The 19153-nt window shown below is 41.1% G+C and overlaps 1 protein-coding gene across 1 annotated transcript in view; it reads right to left on the reverse strand.

The window, feature by feature from the left end:
* Positions 1–19153, reverse strand: part of TACR1 (tachykinin receptor 1) — a 1856788-nt gene that overhangs the window by 241399 nt on the left and 1596236 nt on the right. Inside the window, exon 3 of the mRNA XM_086943568.1 lies at positions 12367–12517. Within this exon, the coding sequence (XP_086799694.1) occupies positions 12367–12517 (151 nt within the window). The remainder of the gene's footprint in view (positions 1–12366; positions 12518–19153) is intronic.

The following is a 19153-nucleotide window of genomic DNA, read 5'->3' on the forward strand; positions in this document are numbered from 1 at the left end:
TAAACAGACTTATCTGACTAACCCGAATCAACAAAAAAAAATCAATTGCTAATATCTTAATAAGAATTAAAGCTTTTAAAACGTTACCAAACCTCTCGTCGCTGATTGAACACTAAAACAATGGTAATTTGATTTGTGCTTCATTCTAAAATGGTGAATCTGTCGTTCAAGAGACGGAGTTGGAGTGTAGTTAGAGATCTCGGTTGCAAGTCAAGGGTTCAACTGCTAAATCATTTTTTTAAATAATTTTTCGTGCTATCATAGGGAGTAGGCAACATAGTCAAAAACAAACCAAAATATGTAAGGGGGGATAGGGGCTCTTTTCTGTTAGAGAAAGGAAACAGAGACCATGCTGTATGCTCCGAGGCGACAAAGGGTGATTTACTCGGAGATGAATTAATAAAATTAATTTTCTCCTTCCATTTTACCCTCTACCTAAAGAAGTATTTGTACTTGCCCAGTTATTCACAGATAAGTACAAGTAAAAAAAGGGAGTGTGCTGAACAATATTATTCGAAATAGTAACAGTAACACAGGAGCTGTGATTGTGTGAAACGGAAGGCAGTGGGATGAAACAAGGATACGGTAGAATGGCGGGGGGCAGTGGTCAAACAAAGAAACAGGAGGAGGGTGCGAGGCCCTCATCAGTGTTCAACTGGACACCCACTCTAAAGAACTTTATTTCCATCAGATGTACTTGTATTAACAGTTAAATCATTTCAGGAGATCACTTCTGAGGTCACCAGTAATAATGCCAACCTGTGTCAATTGTGGACAGATTAGTAAATCTAACACTTGCTCAATCCGCTTATTTCATAATGACTACTAATGAGTATGTAAGGGAAGAGTGTCATTTGGGCATAACTAATGTTCACTGGACATCAGTTATTAAGCTAGAGCACTTAGAATGATGGTCCATAAGTACTAATGGCAGGCTTATTTTCAGACAACATTTTCAATATTCTAGTAAGTAATGATCTCTCTCACCCGCATATTAAAATATAATTAGAAAGTGTAAAATACCTAAAATTTGAATAACTATTAGAACTGAAGAAAACTTGTTTACATTTAATTCCACTCTATAGCTATATGTAGAAGAACAGAGAGTTGCACAGGATCAAACAATTTATTAAAGTGGTTTAGCTAGGATTGGACTTCACCACTAGACCATACGTTCAGTGACACTAAGGGTATGCCTATAGAGAAAAATAAGTCTCATTACAACTGTCGGATGTACCTGTGGTTTCCTTTCAATTGTCTCCCAGAGTCACTCCTTCCATTATATTTGTTGAATGCTGCTGGCCCCACTGTATGTTCCTTGAGGCTCACGTATATTGACTCAGAACGCTGCGTGGTGCAGGGAGCAGCACGCATGCAGAGATCAGATGTTCTGAGCAAGATAGATGCATATTCAAGTGAAAAAGTAGCCCTGCTTCTCAGACTAGTAAAAACTGCAGAGGCCCGGAGGTGTAGGTCAGATGAATGTCAGTAGAGAAATAAAACAGCGCTGGCTGGCAGTTGTTGCTGTGCCATCCTGCATTTTCCAATCCCCCCCCCCCCCCCCTCCCCCTACATTACTCTGTTTTAACCCTAAGCAGGCAGATTCATAGGCTGCTAATTGATTTGGTAGGGCCTCAAATGCATTCTCAAGTAATTACATCCATCGTCTACCCCCCAAGTTGCTTACGGGGAGCTACCTAGTTCATGGCTATCATGTCTAGGTATTGGGGGACTTCTTCTATGTTGTGCCTGGTGTTCAGCCCACCAATCCATCAATGTAAAATTCATGCAAATTCCAAGAAAGTGAACTGCTTTCGAAATAATAATAGTTACATAGTAGTGGGATGGTGATAAATGGAAGTCGGCAAAATGAAACAAGAATACAGGAGGAGGGCAGGGGACAGTGATCAAACAATGACACAGGAGGGCAGGGCAGTTATTTAAGAATGACACTAATGAAGGGGGCAATGATTAGAGAAAGACACAGGAGACAGGAGGGGTGAGTGATTAAACAACACACAAGGGAGGAGGGGGTTGGGGAAAAACAGACAGCGAATGAGTAGGGCAGGGGTTGAGGGACTGCATGCAAATGCATTATCTATGAGTGCATGTGGAAAATTGAAAAAATAGTACTTGGTCCAAGCTCCAAAGCACCCACAAAAACTCTGAAGCCAAGAAGGAAGCCGGAGACCAGGAGGAGTTGCTGACCAATAAGAAGCAATGAAATGAGAGTGACATGGGAGCCTACCAATGGTGAGTAAAGGTAAGTAATGGGTGGGCTCTTTGCAAGAGATTTCTCTAGCATAGCGCAAGCCCTGTGCAGGCAAACCTAAAAGAGACAGGGCTGAGAGAATAATTCAAAAGGAAGCAACTCATCACAGACAAGCGTCACCTCCCATAAAAATCAGCACTGAAGCTACCGGAAGCAATAGAGAATACACTTCAGCAAAGACACGAACATAGCATATAAGGCTATCAGGAACTCCAATCCAGTGACAGAAAGCACTGGATGACTTTCTCCCAACTGAGGAATTAAAAGCAGAGATTTCTGGGTAGAGGTGGTTCTTCATAGCCAGATATGGAGGGGAGGAGTTTCACTTTCTCTTTTAGTTCAGCAGCAGGGTGCTTGCCTCTAGGGTATGAACAGGTCTTGATGTAACAACTGGGAATTAAATTAATATATCGTCCTTGAACTGCTCTGGCATGTATATAATAATAAGAATTAGCTTCAAAATATGTAATCGTTCCAAAATTGCTAGTCTATGTACGCAGGCAATGGGAACTATCCCGATCTCCACAGCATCAACAGCAAATGTAGTGTAACGCTGGTGAAATGTTAACTTTCAGTTTGAAATAATAACAGTCTGATTTTGAGTATTTGAGTATTTGAGGGTATTCTATCTCTAAAGCCCCTGAATATCCAGTTTTTCAAGGAAAACACATTCATTCATTTGTTTTTGCATGCAGCGATGAAGAGAACCCCTGGTGTGTTGCAAAGGGAGTATTGGAGCCATTAGAATTATGACCCAACAGTGACTGGAGAACTAACTCATATGAACTCCCTTTGCCCGCTCTAACTAACTTGTTTTTATGTGAATTAATAGAATGAGCCAGCTGGAGCACAGCTTGTTGTCATTAATTTATGCACTGTGGTAGCAGCATGGATGCTGGAATGAACCTGGATAAGCCCCCATGTTGCTAAATTATGTTTTCAAGTTTTCATAAACAATTAACCTCACATTTACATGGTTTGTTCTGGTAGCATTTTACTTGTAGTTTGGAACAAACTCGAAGTTTGTACTTTAGATATGTTATGCTTTACTCCGATTCATTACCAAAGTTGTACATTGCCTTTTTTCCATCTGGACTTCATTAAAAAAGTTACATTTGTTCCCCATAACTATTCTCTGGTTAAAGAATACTCTTTTGCAGGCGCTACTTTAGAAGTGAGAAATCCAGGGGTGGTTTCTCCATTAGGGCTCTGGGACTGCGCCGTCTGAAAATCCTACACATTGCTGTACAGATATTTATTAGAGCGATGTATTTAAAGATACAATCGTATCGCTAAATAAATTGATGTATTTAATCTGGGCTGTCTGTCCCAGGCGTGCAATGCCCATCGGGCTAAAAAGGCATTAGCCCCCCATGTCCTGTGTTTCAGCCCGGGTTGCAGCAGCTTGAGATGCTGCTGCTTCGGCTGGGCAGTGTCTGGAGTCTTATCTCCACTGCACCCGAGTTTTTCACATGTCTTTAAAAGACCATTTACATATTTACATGTCCTTATGAAAATGGTTAACAAGGCTTTGTTTTTTTTTCACTGGTTCCAGTACCCCCTGGGTCCCCAGTTTGCATATTCCTTACATTTGTATGTTGCTTTTACTGCCAAAGTGGGAGAATGCATTTCATGACCAGGCATATTGCCAGTAGGGATGCCAACTTAAAAAAAAAAAAAATAATGGACATTTTTTGTTTAGAGTCTGCAAAGGACTCGACTTGATACTAAAAAGGATGGTAAATACAATCATATGTATTCATTTGTAACTGACTTTTCTGTGTTTTATTGTTTTTAATCATTAGTCATGGATCATTAATGCAGCCCTAGAAACACATTTATAAGTGATTTCTGTTTATATGTGCTTTTTGAAGTATGCGCAGATAAGTGCTAAAAATACAAGCTTTATGTGATTTTGCTCATTTTTGTAGCAAGACTGAGAGTTTGTTGCAGGATCAGCACATTATTTATTTCCTCCACCCTCCATCCCTGATTGATTCATAACAGCAACAGTTTAACTTACATCTGAAACCCTACACCAGTCTTAAATAACATACTAAGTTACTCCAAGTGTGTTGGATACATCCTGCATTCAGACAACTCACTCCTCATACTTGCCGCTCACCCTTTGCTTTCATGCTCACCCTGCACTAGCAGTGATCATACTGCACTCACACTGCTCATACCATGCACTCACACCAGTCACCCTCTTCTTACCCTGCACTCACAAAAGCACACCGCTCACTCTGCAAGCACATAACACTCCACTCACTTGTCACTTTCACCACTTGCTCCACGCTCACAGCGATCACACTGCTCACCATGCATGCATGATGTTACCCTGCACTCACACTGGTCATCCTCCTCTTACCCTGCATTCGCACAAGCACACCTCTCACCCTAAACTCACAGCAACCACACTGCACTAATGCCACTCACCACAAACTCACTCCGTTCTCCCTCCACTTACCCTGCGGTCACATGAGCACACCGCTCACCCTGCACTTACAGTGATCATACTGTACTCACACCACTCACCATGCTCCCACGCTGTTTACCTTGTACTGAACCTGCAGCCACATGAGCCATACTACTCACCCTGCACTCTTATGACCCTTCACTCACCTGTCATTCACTGCTCACACTGTAATCTCACTGAAACAAGGACATCACTAGCCATGCATTCATTCGATCCACTGGAAACATTTACCCACAACCAAACTCATATGTCACATCACTCACCCTGCAGTCACTCCTCTCATCCTACTCTAACACTGTTAAATTGCTCACCAAGCACTCATAGAGGTACTCCTGTCACTCAAATGTCATGAGAGTCGAATACCAAGACTGCCTAGATGTGATTCTTGCATGTGTCACTTTCATCTACCACAGGAACTCCTTGTGCTTTTATCTCACTCTTGCAGGCTATTTTTCATCTTTGCTTTCTTTCTTGGTCACAATGTTGCCAACTTTCTCCTTCTCCTGTTTCACTTTGGAGATGTTCCCTCTTTTGTTCTGTAACAAAGTTTGATGAGAAAGAAATATGTGCGGGACCCCTGAAAATTATTGCCAGTGGGCTCCACCTGCAACTACCGTCTCAAATTGAGCACTGCTACTTAGTCTAATTTTTTGATACATGTACATAAGGGCCGCCTTACCCATAAATATTTTTACATATCATTGGGTAAACTAAAACTGTACCTTCTGCGTATAAGGGGTCAAGAGCATTTTTATGGACTTGCAATGAGTTGAAGCCTAGGAACAGTATCAAATCTACAAACAATATGTTTTGTATACTATCAGGTTTGTCCAATATGTTTAAACTGCGCAATTTGTCACTTCTTTTCCTCATATAATGGCTATGAGGTTAGCTCCAATTCCATTTCTGAAAATTCTTGTCCTACCTCATTACTGGGAGCAGTGCTGGCGTTAGGGTGGTAGGATCGGTGCAGATGCCCCTGGCACTGACTTTGGTGGGGGGGAGCGTTATGTCTGGAAATAACTTTTGGTTTAAAAGCACATGAACGTCCCTGTGCATCCAGCAGTTTTCAGGCAACAAAAACATACTTTAGATTACTCTAATGAAGGTTAGGGGGCACCAAAAAAGACTATTGCACTGGGTGTCACCAGCGCTAGAACCAGCCCTGGCTGGGAGTGTTAGCCCCCCCGAAGTTCAGATGTAATTTCACCCCAGGTCTGTCCCTGGCTGCCTGCTCCACTTTGCTCTGAAGCAAGAGACGGAAGCAGGCAGTTAATCATCAACTTTCTGAACTGTGAGGCACAACGCAGGGCTTACTATTCCAAAGCCCTTCAATGCCATTGTAGTCTATCACAGTATCCACTTTAGCCAGTGACAATTTCAGCGTCATAATTTAGTCCATTGGAGACTCCATCCCTGCTTTCGAGCAGCAAACCATCATTCACAGGCATAGATCCCCCCCTTTCCCATTTGTCACACATAGGAGTGGATGCAAGCATATGTGGGTTTTGGTGTCTTGTTCTCAATTAATGGTAAGTTTTAGAATGCTAATATTCTGTTATGCATAATGAGATGAGACCCCTTACCACGTTAACCTCCCCCACTGTGACACCCTTGGCTCCGGCTTTACGTCAATGTGTCCATTAGAAGTGAAGCTGCTGTATTTGTTCCTCCGCAAAATTGATACAAAAGACGAGCAGGCCAGGGTTCTTGTTTCCCTGTGAGATTGATCCAAATATCTGAGTCAAGCGCAAAGTGAGAGATATGTGCTTACAGTAGACAGTTATCCGCTGTATGACATTAAAACTGTTCTTATCTTCATGCCTTTAACAACTTTAATGCCAAAAACCTGGATTGTTTACGACCAATGTGTTAAAAATGTTATTCCTCCTCTTGAATCACATATTACTTAATGTTGCCTTCCTCAAGAGTTAGCTATGTAATCATGTTGTGCTTCTGTATATTTTATTGTGCATACTTTGAGCAGTGCCAGGTGTTTATGAGAGGCTTTGGTTGAGAGCTCTGATAATGACATGAAGAAAAAGTAAAATGTCTGTCAGTTGATTGGCCTCTGCGGAGCACACAGAACATTGGTCATGTGTTCCAGTTGCAATTGCAAATCTGTGGAAAGGTGTGTGAAGGGGTGCACAGATGGCAAAGTATGTACAATGCAAAAGCAAAAGGAAATACATTGCTTAAATGTGAGTGAGTGCAGTGCATTTTTGGAAGTGGTGAAGTGAGCGAGATGCGAGCAAGTGCATTCGGGGAAGAGCGAATAGAGTGTGCTGAAGAGGAAAGAGGTGGTTGAAGATGTGCAGATGGACGAGATGTGCATAGAAAAATGGTGTACATATTTGTCATAAAACACACATAACGAAGACCATAACGCCACAGGCTTCAATACTATTGAAATTTCAGAACTGAACATTTTCAGGGTTATTTATTTATACCATATCCTTGTGGTTACTTATTCATCTTAAACAGCTAACAACCATTGACAAAGCTAATTGTACTGACACGTTTTAGGTGTAGGACATTTGTTGTGTTATATATATCTAGGTGCAATCACCATTTTGGTCATAGTGCGCTCTTTAAATAACCCTTACAATTACAATTACATCTCAGAGAGGAACCACATTATTGGTCTGGTAGCACAGAATGGGAATCACAAAAATGTATTTTGCATGTTCCCTCTTAGAAAGCCCCCACATTTTTCCTCCCACTTAAAGAATGTCTTATATTTCTTTATAACTGATTGTGGTCAGCAGCCGTGGGTCCCTCCCAAAGCCTGGTTAGAGCATTTTCTTCCAAAGTTGATGCCATATCCAGTGCAAGGCACTAGCCTACACTTTAAAAGACTGAAGTTGTTGCTATGTAAAATGTGTACATTACAGTAACCGTTTAACATGTTAATGCAGTAATATATCAGGCAGTCTGTAATGTGTTTAATATTTCAAGAATACACATTCCTCCTTCTTTATAAACCTTGCTTTATCACTAAATAATTAGCTTTAAAATGCACTATTTGCCAATATTTTTTTCATTTTTTCCTCTGGAGGAGGAGCTAGCCTGGACCCCACATGTGTAAATTAAGCTTGCTTGCTTCGCTCACTACATAAAAGTCATACCAAACTTTTACGCCCCACATTCAAATGTCACCAGCCGCCACTGGCGACCTGGGACTTTACTTTACAAACTCTGCAAAAGTGGTCCTGTGGAGAAGAATCCAGCAGACTTTAATTTAGCAGTGTGAATTTTCAACAAATTAAGTCATAAGTCTGCAGGCGTTTTCTACGTTTTGCCGAAGTGAAAATGGAAAAGAAATTCGAAATATTGCAACTTTTATAAGTTGTAAAAATTATTAAATTGCTCAAGTTTTGTTTGATGTAGAAAGCTGCTCTCAATCCAATGTCTCTTCCACTGCATTTGACAAGGTGCTCCTTGATTGAAGGCTTATTTTTTCCATTAGTATTATGAGGATTAAATATTTGATTTTGCCAGCCTCCTCCACACACCCAAGGATGTGTATTGAGAATATATCTACCTACTGTTTTCACGTCCTCCACAAAGCTCCCTGCGAAGATACGCTGTTCTTCAAACAGCCTGCTAATCTCTATTAATGACAGGGTGTTTTCACTGAATGCAGTCTATTCGGTATTCACAATGTTTTATCAAACTCAAAAGTGTGTAGCTTTAAAGAACTCTTTCTTTCATGATTGTGCAAGCCTACTGCTAACCATGCTGAGTCTTCTTATTTCAAGCTCTTTATTTTTTGGGTCTGGAATTAGCTGAGGACTTTTGATTGTAACTAACATTATGTGAATAATATACGTACGTATATGTATTTTCAGCCAGCCTTCTTTTGCCATTGGTCTGTTATTGTGTCATTCACATCTTTCTTCCGATCACTACAGCATTGGACAGTGGATCAGCACACTTTAGCCAATGGCTTTCTTCTGTCTGAGTGAAAGGAGTCTCCCCTTGAACAAGGATCACTGATAAACACAAAGTAGTTCCCTTCTGAGAGAGGGACTACTATTGTGATGTGTGTTTCTTGAGGTCAGACAAATATTTTTAAAGTTTTGCAAAAACCCATGGTGACACAAAACAAGAATCGACAAAACTAAATGCTCTCTCTACCTATTGGCTTTGCCAATGCCTGTTTATTTTATCATCACTACTGATGTAGTAGCATTTTTACCATCAAATTATCCGTTCTCTAGGATTATTAGATTTTGACCTGTTTAGGATAGATCTCAGTGTCGTCCATAGTTGTCACTCTTTTGTGAACCCAAATTAATAGGAGCCATCATCGCTATCCTCTACTGCCTTAATCAATGGGTTTGTTGATGGTTAGGTGACCAGAGTCTTTTCGCTGAGGATAAATGGGTAACATCTTATGGAGAGTTTGGACGCAGAGATCCCTCGCTCTAAGCAGTGGCAGAGCGGGTGAGCGTGCCTGAACTTGGATCAACAGGTTGTCCTATGAAAGGAAGGGTTTTCTGAGTGGGCAGAATCTTGACAGGGAATGCGTAAAAGATTTAGCACATGACCTCATTCCAAGCACAAAACATAATCTGCAGAAAAGCAAAAACATAACTGTTCTTCATGAATTAATGACTTCCAGGTGAAAGCTCTATACAGCATCTCTTTATTTCCACATCCACTAAATGGCAACAAGGTTAGGAAAGATGCGGTTTTAAGGCAGTATGAATCCTCTCCAGTACAAGCAGGTCCCAAGATTGTTGCAAATCACTCCATTGGAGGAGGGGACCTAGTGATGTGATGTGAGGAAGCAGGTCTGTGCAAGAGACAACTTCTTGTACAAGGTGAATACAGGGTTTTCGAAGAGACCAGCTGATGACGTTAGATTCACGAGATAAAGAACATACTTTTGCTAGAATGCACAGATGGAATAGTCCAACCCAGGTCCACCAGCGATCATACGGTACTGCTGTGCCTGGTCTCTGAGCTGGAGGCCAGCTCTTTAACTCATTCAGGTGTTCCACTGCAGGCAAAGAAAACCCTGTCCCTCTTCAAATTCCATTCCTCCTATGGACAGAAGGCTGAGAGGAAAACATGCATGAAGACTGGAACCTCGATTTGGAAGCTCCACCAAAGTGTGACCTGCAGTGACAATGGGAGCAACACAAAGTGGCCAGGATACAAAGAGCATCCTGGGCTCGAGAAGTGGGTAAAGGAAGGTCCTCACTCGTTGACCAAAGTTGAACCACAATCCATATTATTACTGTGGGTTTTACCACTTAGGTTCCAATGACCGATCCAAACTGGTGGACAAAAATATTGTTTTCCCTGCATTATGCTGCAACTATAGGGCTATCATTATCTCATATTAAAATATGAGGGCTAAACCTCATATAGGATGGCGTGGAGGTTTGCATGGGTCTGAATGGATGCAACTCGTTTTACTTTGGTGCCTGGGGGCAAACAAGACACTGAATGCCACTAGATGTGGTTGTCAGCCTCTTTCATTTTGTGTGGCCCTCACAGGAAACTGTGAGCAGGCCCAGATACCTGGTAAAGCACTTTCTGACTTCATTTCTCATCATGGTATTAGGAGACAAAGCAAGACATGACCACCCCTACCCGGCCAACCTGTCAGAGGTGTACCGTGGATGGGAAAAGCCTGCAGGGCTAGTGCTGATTTGGGTGACTACTGTATGTTCTTCTTGCATCCTGTCTGCCCTGGGCTACGTTATCTGCTGGGCAGCGTTATTATGCAACAGCTGCATGTGGTTCCCTCTTCCAGCATGAGCATTCACGCTTACAAGGAGAAGGGGCATTCCTTAAGAGACCCAATATCAGCGCTGGCAGTGAGATCAAGTGCACTCACAATCCAGAGGTAAGGCTGCCTTCAAATATTTTACAGCAGTGGAATGATTTAAACTATAATCGTGTGAGCATGAGAAAATGTTGTTTTAAATATGGAAAATAGTAACAGGAGAATGGCTAAAGAATGAAACAAATAGAAAATGTGCCTTTTCCTAAAGGTGCAATATAACATGTAGCACGATTGTTTTGTAGTAAGCATCCATTTCTATCGTAACTATACTGGCAAGCTAGACTAGGCCTCACTTATTTATTTATACTCTGCATTGCCTTTATTTCAACATCCTTAAATAAATAATTGTTTTCAGCAAGATGATGAATGGTGCAGTATTAAGTAAATAATTCACGTTTAATTTCTTTAGACCTGTCATCTCTGTAGAATGTGCTGACTTAAAAAAACGTTCTTTCTTTCGTAGGCTACATGTTCTCATTGTATTTGGTAAGATTCTGGCAGGCACATGATGGGAACCAATAGTGTATTAAAAAAATAGTGTATGCAGAAAAATGTGAAGCTCATGACTTAATTCCATAGAGGTTACAACTAGAATGCTTCAGCTTTAGACTAGTTTATAGTCATACAGTAGAGTTTAAATAAGTAATAGTGTGAACTGCTGGGTTATCGTGGGAACTCAGAGTAAAACTAACAAATATGAATATTTGCAACTAAGCAAGCTGTAATGCTTTGCCAACTTATTACATTTACCATGTGAATGAAGAAAGATGCAGCAGGCCAAGGACAATCCTTTTTCATTGGACTGAGATGACCTGATACCAACGGGAATGGGTACATGCTTTTAATATATGTATTCCTAGTTAGGATAGTTAAGAGATATAGGCGGGAGACCTTTTACACCACCTTTTCCTTACAGCACGCTCTGAGCGCGTTATGCTGCCCAGAGGGGTCCAGGCTATTTGTTCTGTGACTGACACTTATCCTGGATTTCTGTCTTTTTCGCTGTGAGCTACTGCTGATGGTGATTTCAAAATTCTTTTAGGATAACAGCTACTGCTATGACTAACTTCTGAATCAAGAGAGGGGACTCTCTGCCAATGCTTGTTTTGTTTTGGAGCATGAGTTCTAGGAACAGTACATTTATGGGCCTCCCCGACGATAGGTGATGGTGATTCTGCAAACATCAATGCTTGGTTCAACAAGTATGACAAAGTTGACCATACACTTACTTCAACTGCTACTTTTGGGAATGTAAACCATATTTTGGGTTGTGCGTGAGGCGAGAGGTGTCCTGTACCCTGCAGCCGCAAAACATTGATATTATCACTTCATTTAACAGAAATTTAACTTAGGAGTGCTACATGACTTCCACCTACAACAGTGGATGCGCCATTTTTGTTAGGTTAATGTGACAGCCAGTAAATATCTTGAGAAATGAACTCTTTCTGTGGCGCCATCTGTAGAACCTGGGCACTGAGTTTGTTTTTTAATGGGAAGTCGGCATAGTTCTTTTTTGGAGAGTGGTGGCATGCAGGTTGTTGTGCCAGTCAGGCATCCCAGAAGCTGCTGAGTTTGTAATGAAAATGAATGGTGAATTAAAATCTGCAGATGGCGTAATGTATCAAAGAATTTAGATAAATACCACTTGTCAAGATATTAAGGGTCGCTCCCTGCGGAGCGCTATTTACTGACACACATAGGCAGATTCCCTTTCGAACAGACGGCATGAAGTATTTTTGGGCGTTTAACTTTGTTTTATAATCTATCGCGAAACCAAGAAAAGTGCGACGATAGAAAGTACATATTGGTTACCTTGCGTTTGGCCGTGACTTGCTCGTGGTAGCGATCGGAGGAGTCGCCAGGAATCTCGCTGGCCCACAGGGTGATTCCAACGACAGTGTACGCGCAGCCAATTACCAGGAGCGGCAGGATGTAAATGAGGACGGTCACGGAGATGTGGTACCTGCGAAAGGTCAGTTCATTAAAACCAGTGTCGTAAAAAACATTTTACGTTTCTTAAAAACCTAACAGCACGCACTTTTTTCAGGCACTATGATGTTTCCTCAATCGCATTGCAACAGTCGGCTGCCGATTAAATAAAGCAATTTTGGTGCATTTGAGTGTAGTAAACTAGTTAAAAAAACGTGCAATTCTATTTGCCACATATAATGAATTGTCAGTGAATAGAAAAATATGCTTTATCCTCTAAAGTGCAGGTAACATTACGTCTTTAAAACCATATCCACCACAACCCAGCTTTTTCAGTTTTCGGTAAATCAAGCGACATTTTATTACTCTCTTAAAATGTTGGATTATAAAGGGAAGGTGTTCAAGATGGAAAACAGGCGTTGAGAATCCAGACTTAAATAAAATGGAGGGGCAGATTTACTATGTTTTTGTGTTGGGTCACCGTGGTGCAAGGGTGCCTGTGTTGGTTCTATGCTGCCTCAAGTGCACAAGCACAGGGAGAGACCTAAAGAGCCCCATATCTTATTAGATATGTCACTTTTCAGGTGTCTTTTATTCACGCAGCACAGCAACGTGTCTTGCCACACTGCATTGCGTGAATTCGAAGTACATCTGGCCTGGAGTGTTTTTTAAATTCTTCGATTAGTGTTACACTGTTGGTCACCTGCTGCTAAATAACTTCTGCTCTAACTTTAGATAATAGGGAAATTATGTGACTGGTCATGTTTGGTCCTAATGCTGTGTTTTAATACTGATATAGTGCAGCATAGTGTGGCAGTCATGATAGTTTGATGCCATAAACAAACAGACGTGGACATGAAGAGGTGATGAATGTATTTGGGCACTTATGGAAAAGATCTATGAAAGGTAGTGGGCCTCTATTGCTGTAAATTCTAGTCCTACCTAGGTATGTATGTGTAAACCTCTTTATAACACGCAACATAAACATATTTACTCCACATCTCAATTATAAGCTTCTTGGCACTTATTATTACATATTTTGTGACTGACCCTGGAATTATGTGACATGGAAAGCATATTCACTGGAGGCTTCCATGTAAGGCAATGTAGTTAGCAACTTTTTGGGGCATTGTTTTCTAAATCATGTCTCTGTCAAACAACCAGATAAATTGATAAAAACAGACACAAATACTACAGAAATGCAAGAAAAACACATTTTTAATTTGAGTTAGGAAACTAAATATATTCAGATGTAATCATGCTAAATGCTACAAAATACTTAATATGCAAGAAACATTGGAAAGAGCAACTTTCTCACCATAAATAGATATACAATTGTAAGGGTGTGTGAAGCCGTTTCTGAACAACTATTAATTTAAGATCATACAGGCACAAAGCTATCAATACACCAGCAGGTGCAGTGCCACATGGGGTGAGGGATGTGATGGCCCCACGGCAGCTGAACTTTAGCCCTTTCGTAAATACTAAAACATGAAATGAAGAACCATTTACATAGCTTACATTAGGGCTGGTAGTAGTCTTACCACTGTAATCAGAGGAGAGTGAACTCTGCTGGTTTTGGGTTAACCCATTGATGATGCTGCCCAAAAAGACACCATAGTGGTGATTACTTATACCAGCAGTGGCAAAGATTGAGATGAGGATTTCTGGTCGACAATTGAGACACCTAGACCCCGAAAACCATCAAAGTTCACTCTCCTTTGATTACAGACGGTACAATTGTGGAAACTGAGTGAACGCTTCACACACTTCTAGCTCCCCCCTTTGAATGTGTTGCTACTCTTACTGCACACATGAGATCATATGTATTTAGATTCCATTTTACTTGGTAATACTGATATTACTTTAATCATTTTTATTCCTGGAAGTTGTGATTATGTTACGGTAGATAATTGAGATGTATCTGATTTACTTTTCTTTTCTATTTTAAGTATGTTACATATGTTAACTTAAGTATGTAGGCTTCTTTATAAATACATAAAACAAATCTTTACAGTGCATTCAATTGGCAGCCTGTGATGGTGTGAGGTCACAATCAGAGTTGGCCTAAGCAGCAAGTCTATCCTTGAAGAAGGCACATGAGATGCTCTGAATAGTTAAACAATTGAAGCATTAGCTAACTAAAGAAAGTTAAAGCTCAAACAAGTCGAAATAAGTGAAAAATTACAAAGCCACTACATTGATGTCTGACCCAGACTTGTGCCCTAAGCTAGGCTGACCAATGAGTAACCACGGTCAGACGGATGTTGGGTCTACACCCAGCAAAGTTCATAACCTCAAACTTATACATTTCTATGGAAGTTGGTTTGACTGAATTGCTTGAGCCAAGACAGTTCTCTTGCTGAATACCCACGATTTTCCAGTTTGATCACCATATGTTGCGGGGATTAAACAGAAATATACAAAAAAGACAATTATGTGCTTGTATTATATTTGGAGCAAGTATAAATTGTTGAAAATGATGACTCTGGGTCTAAGAGAAACCCTTTACAGTGTTTCTGCTACATGAAAAAATATCTCCAGTGAAAAGTCTAAAGTGCAATACAATAGCTAAAAGTTACTTTTACTAATTGTTTTTGTTGTGATTTCTTCAGGCATGCTTCCAGTGAATCCATTCAATTTTATGTGCCCCAAAACCAGCCTACAACACACCGACAAAGACCTGCTACAATGTCCACCAACTAAATGATTTTCCTGAAAATATCTACCAAGTGTCTTTTCTTTGAGACTTTCCCATTTCAGGGAAGGCTTCGAGAGCACCCTCCACAATAGAGTGCAGTCTGTCCACAGCATACCATTATAACCTCCAACTGGCAACAGGCCCAAGAATCCCTCCATATTTTCCACCATTTAATTGGGATTGAAAATGTTAAGTTTCCCTCTCCTACAAAAGGCATAACTTTCTTGTGCCTCAGGTTCCGAAAACTGGTTTCATCACTGATTAAAGTGTTTCTATGTACAAACTGTAGTATCTTAGGTTGTATTTAGCTATGCTTGTTCTCCTCTCTGTCTTAGAGTCCTAGGTTGCCAGTGTTCTATGTGGTTCAGCTGCGCTGAGTATTCCACTGGGGACAGTTGGTGATCTCTGTCTCTACCTGGACTACAGATGGTCTTGTTCTCCGCTTGGGTTGTCAGCTTCTACAATAAACCTACAGTTAAACCCTCCAAGTCTGTTGCGGTTTACTACATCTATTTTTGGCGACGGGTGCTGAACAACCCACACAAACCCACCACTTCTGAACGTTTTCGGCAAACAACTGGCTGCTCTACAACTTAAACCATCACCTCGTATTTTCCAGCATTGCGGCATCGACGATCTTATTACCGCCAACTGGAGACACTCGTCAACTATTTTCTACGTCTTTCGACATCGCCGAAACGTCGTCTCATCAGTGTCTTCATCACCCGGTACTCCTCTAGATGGTAGCTGTACTGCGGTAAGCCGCGCATGCTATACGCTAGTGCTTGTGGACAATTTGAGAGCGGGGAACTGGATTTTTTTTTGTATATTGCTTTTTAATGCGCTTTGTGCTGCGTTGGAACGCAAGACTAGGAAATGCGTTCCAGCAACTGAAAATCTAACGTGACGCACGCACCGTCATTTGCGTGACTGTGACGTTTGCGTTTCAGCCTGAAACGCATCGTTCGCTTCACGTCATTTTGGCCAGAACGAAGCGCATCAGCAATCCTGTTACACGCTGGTGTTCCACTGTCTACGTCACAAAGAGACAATACTCTCTTGTTCAGAGAGGAAATTTCACGGAGCAATTCTATTTTCAGAGAACACTCGAACAATGCTGTGACATCATAAAACACACCTCTCTCAGTCAGGCAAAGTTACTTAAAGTCGTCATAAAGGACTTTGGCAATACAGAATTGATTTTTTTTTTGTCTTTTCATTTTCATTCTGCACCAGCTTTACCTTACGTTTAGCTTCCACTTCTCTTACAATTTTAATTCGTTTTCCATATTTCTGGATTAATTCACCATGTCCTTGCAAGGAGTTCTACCACCTGCTCCCTTTCTAGAAACACCTGGTGATCCGCCTATCAAGTGGCGCAAATGGTTTGATGGATTTGAAACTTATATCGGCGCTATTGGTGCGTCCAGATATCGTGCAGAAAGGAAGAAATACATCCTGTTACACTCACTTGGATTTGAGGGCAGAGAGATTTACAAACATCTTCCAGAGTTAGTACTAACTGAGGGAGAAATTCTAGATGATTACCAACAGACATTAAAAAAACTTGAAACAAGATTTGATGTCCAACCCAGCATTGTAGTTCTACGACACAATTTTTTTAAACGCACACAAAATACTGGTGAGGATGTTGACAACTTCATAACTGCACTGATGGGACTTGCTTCAGACTGTCAGTTTGAGAATTTTACAGACCAGTTGGTAAGAGATCAGTTCATAGCAAAATGCACTGATAGGACAATTAAACAAAAACTGTTATCCTTGGGAAATCCTACCTTGGAAGAAACAATTAGGGTAGCGAAAAGCATAGAAACGTCCCAAATCTCTGTAAAAGAGCTAGAAGAAAAGAAGAATGAGACTGTCACGGCAGTAAAGTTGAAAGACACAAAACCCCCGTTCAATAAGTTTCCAGATGGACAACAGTCTACCGTTAAGCAGAATTCTTTCTTTAATAGAACAAACATTTGTTTTCGTTGTGGTAACCGACCGCATGGTCTGAATGGGAGGTGTCCTGCAAAATTTGTTACTTGTAAAAATTGCAACAGAGTAGGACACTTTGCTAAAGTGTGTCAGATGGGAAAGAACAAAATTTCTTTTAAGTCTAATCCTGTGAAATGTGTGGTTGATTCTGATACCTCACAAACGGAAGATGAGTATGTAACTAAGGATTTGTGCAACATGGTTGTGGTTGTAAGAGATGATGGGGTCATTACAGGTGATCCCGAACTATGTGTAGACCCTTATGTTAACATACTAGTAGGTGACCGTGTTCTTAACCTGTTAGTTGATTCTGGTGCACGCATTTCAATGATCACTCTGGATCTTTTTCGTACCACTTGGCCTAACAAGGTTCTCCTTCCCCCTGATCGAAGAGCAGTCTCGTATGAAGAACGTGAGATTACAGTAGCGGGATATTTTGAAGACATTTTAGAATTTAAGGGAAGGAGGATTTTTGGGAAAATATATGTGGCTGAAAAGGGGCTAAATATACTAGGCTGGTTCCACCAAGGCCTGTTTGGCATGCAACTAAGGCCTGGTACAAAGAATCAAGTAGTTGCCGTGAGAGACAGTCCTGAATTGGAGGCACTAATAAATGAATTTCCTCATGTCTTTTCAGGAGAGCTAGGAAAAATAAAATCTTTTCAGCACAAAATAATTCTGAAGGATGGTGCCTGTCCTGTCAAACATAAACTTAGAAATGTACCTTTCAGCATTAGACATGACCTAGAAAAGGAGTTAGAGACATTGCGTGATAAGGGGATCATTGAACCAGTAGAGTCCTCACTGTGGTTGTCTCCTTTGGTTGTTGCCAGAAAACAAAATGGCGAACTAAGAGTTTGTGTAGATTTGCGCTGCCTAAACAGGGAAATTTGGGTTGATTCGTTTCCCCTTCCAAACATTAACGAATTGTTGGCTAGTTTGAAGGATGCCAAGCTCTTCTCTAAGTTGGACTTGGCATCCGCATATCATCAAATCGAACTCACACCTGAGTCCAGGCCCCTCACTGCCTTTGTGTCACCCTTTGGAACTTTTCAGTACGTACGGATGCCGTTCGGGCTTGCCTCAGCGGCGTCCGTATTCCAAAGAGTCATGACTGAGATGCTGAGGGGTATTGACGGGTTGTCAATTTTTCAAGATGATGTACTTATACATGCTCCTGACAAGAACACTCATGACACCATCTTAAAAAAAGTTTTGTCTAAGTTTCAAGAGGTTGGGGTTGTGTTACGGCGCGACAAATGTGTCTTCTCTACCAGTGAAGTGGATTATTTGGGGCATATGATAAACGAAAAGGGGATCTTCCCAAAGTCTAGTCTAGTAGAGTCTATCACTAAGGCCAAGGCTCCGTCTGATAAGAGTGATTTGAAGTCCTTCCTAGGATTGTGTGAGTTTTACTCTAAGTTTATAAAGGATTTTGCAACCAAACTAAGACCTTTGACACGAATGTTAATGAGAGGTGTTCCTTTTGAGTGGAACAATGAGTGTGAAGAGATTTTTGCGTGGGTGAAACAACAACTGACTTCTCCAAATGTTTTAAAGCATTTTGACCCCTCTTTAATGTGTACTGTGACTGTTGATGCCAGTAATGTGGGGTTATTGGGGTTAGGTGCTGTCCTGTCACAGAAAAAGGATGGTGACCTCAATACGTTGGGTTTTGCATCTAGGGTTTTGTCCAGTGCTGAAACCAAGTATTCTGTCATCGAAAAGGAATTACTAGCTTGCTGGTGGGCTGTAATGAAGTTCAGGAATTTTCTTTGGGGTAAGAAATTTTGCATCAGGACTGACCATAAACCCCTTGTGTTTATCCTGAGTGGGAAGAATGTAAGAGGATTCACACCGAGAATCGCACGTCTGTCCTCCAAGTTACTTCAGTTAGATTTTTTTGTGGAATATATCCCTGGGAACAAGAATGGGTGTGCTGATTTTCTTTCCCGTTCCTCTGACATG

The sequence above is a fragment of the Lissotriton vulgaris genome, chromosome 11, assembly GCF_964263255.1.
Source record: "Lissotriton vulgaris chromosome 11, aLisVul1.2, whole genome shotgun sequence".
NCBI lineage: Eukaryota > Metazoa > Chordata > Amphibia > Caudata > Salamandridae > Lissotriton > Lissotriton vulgaris.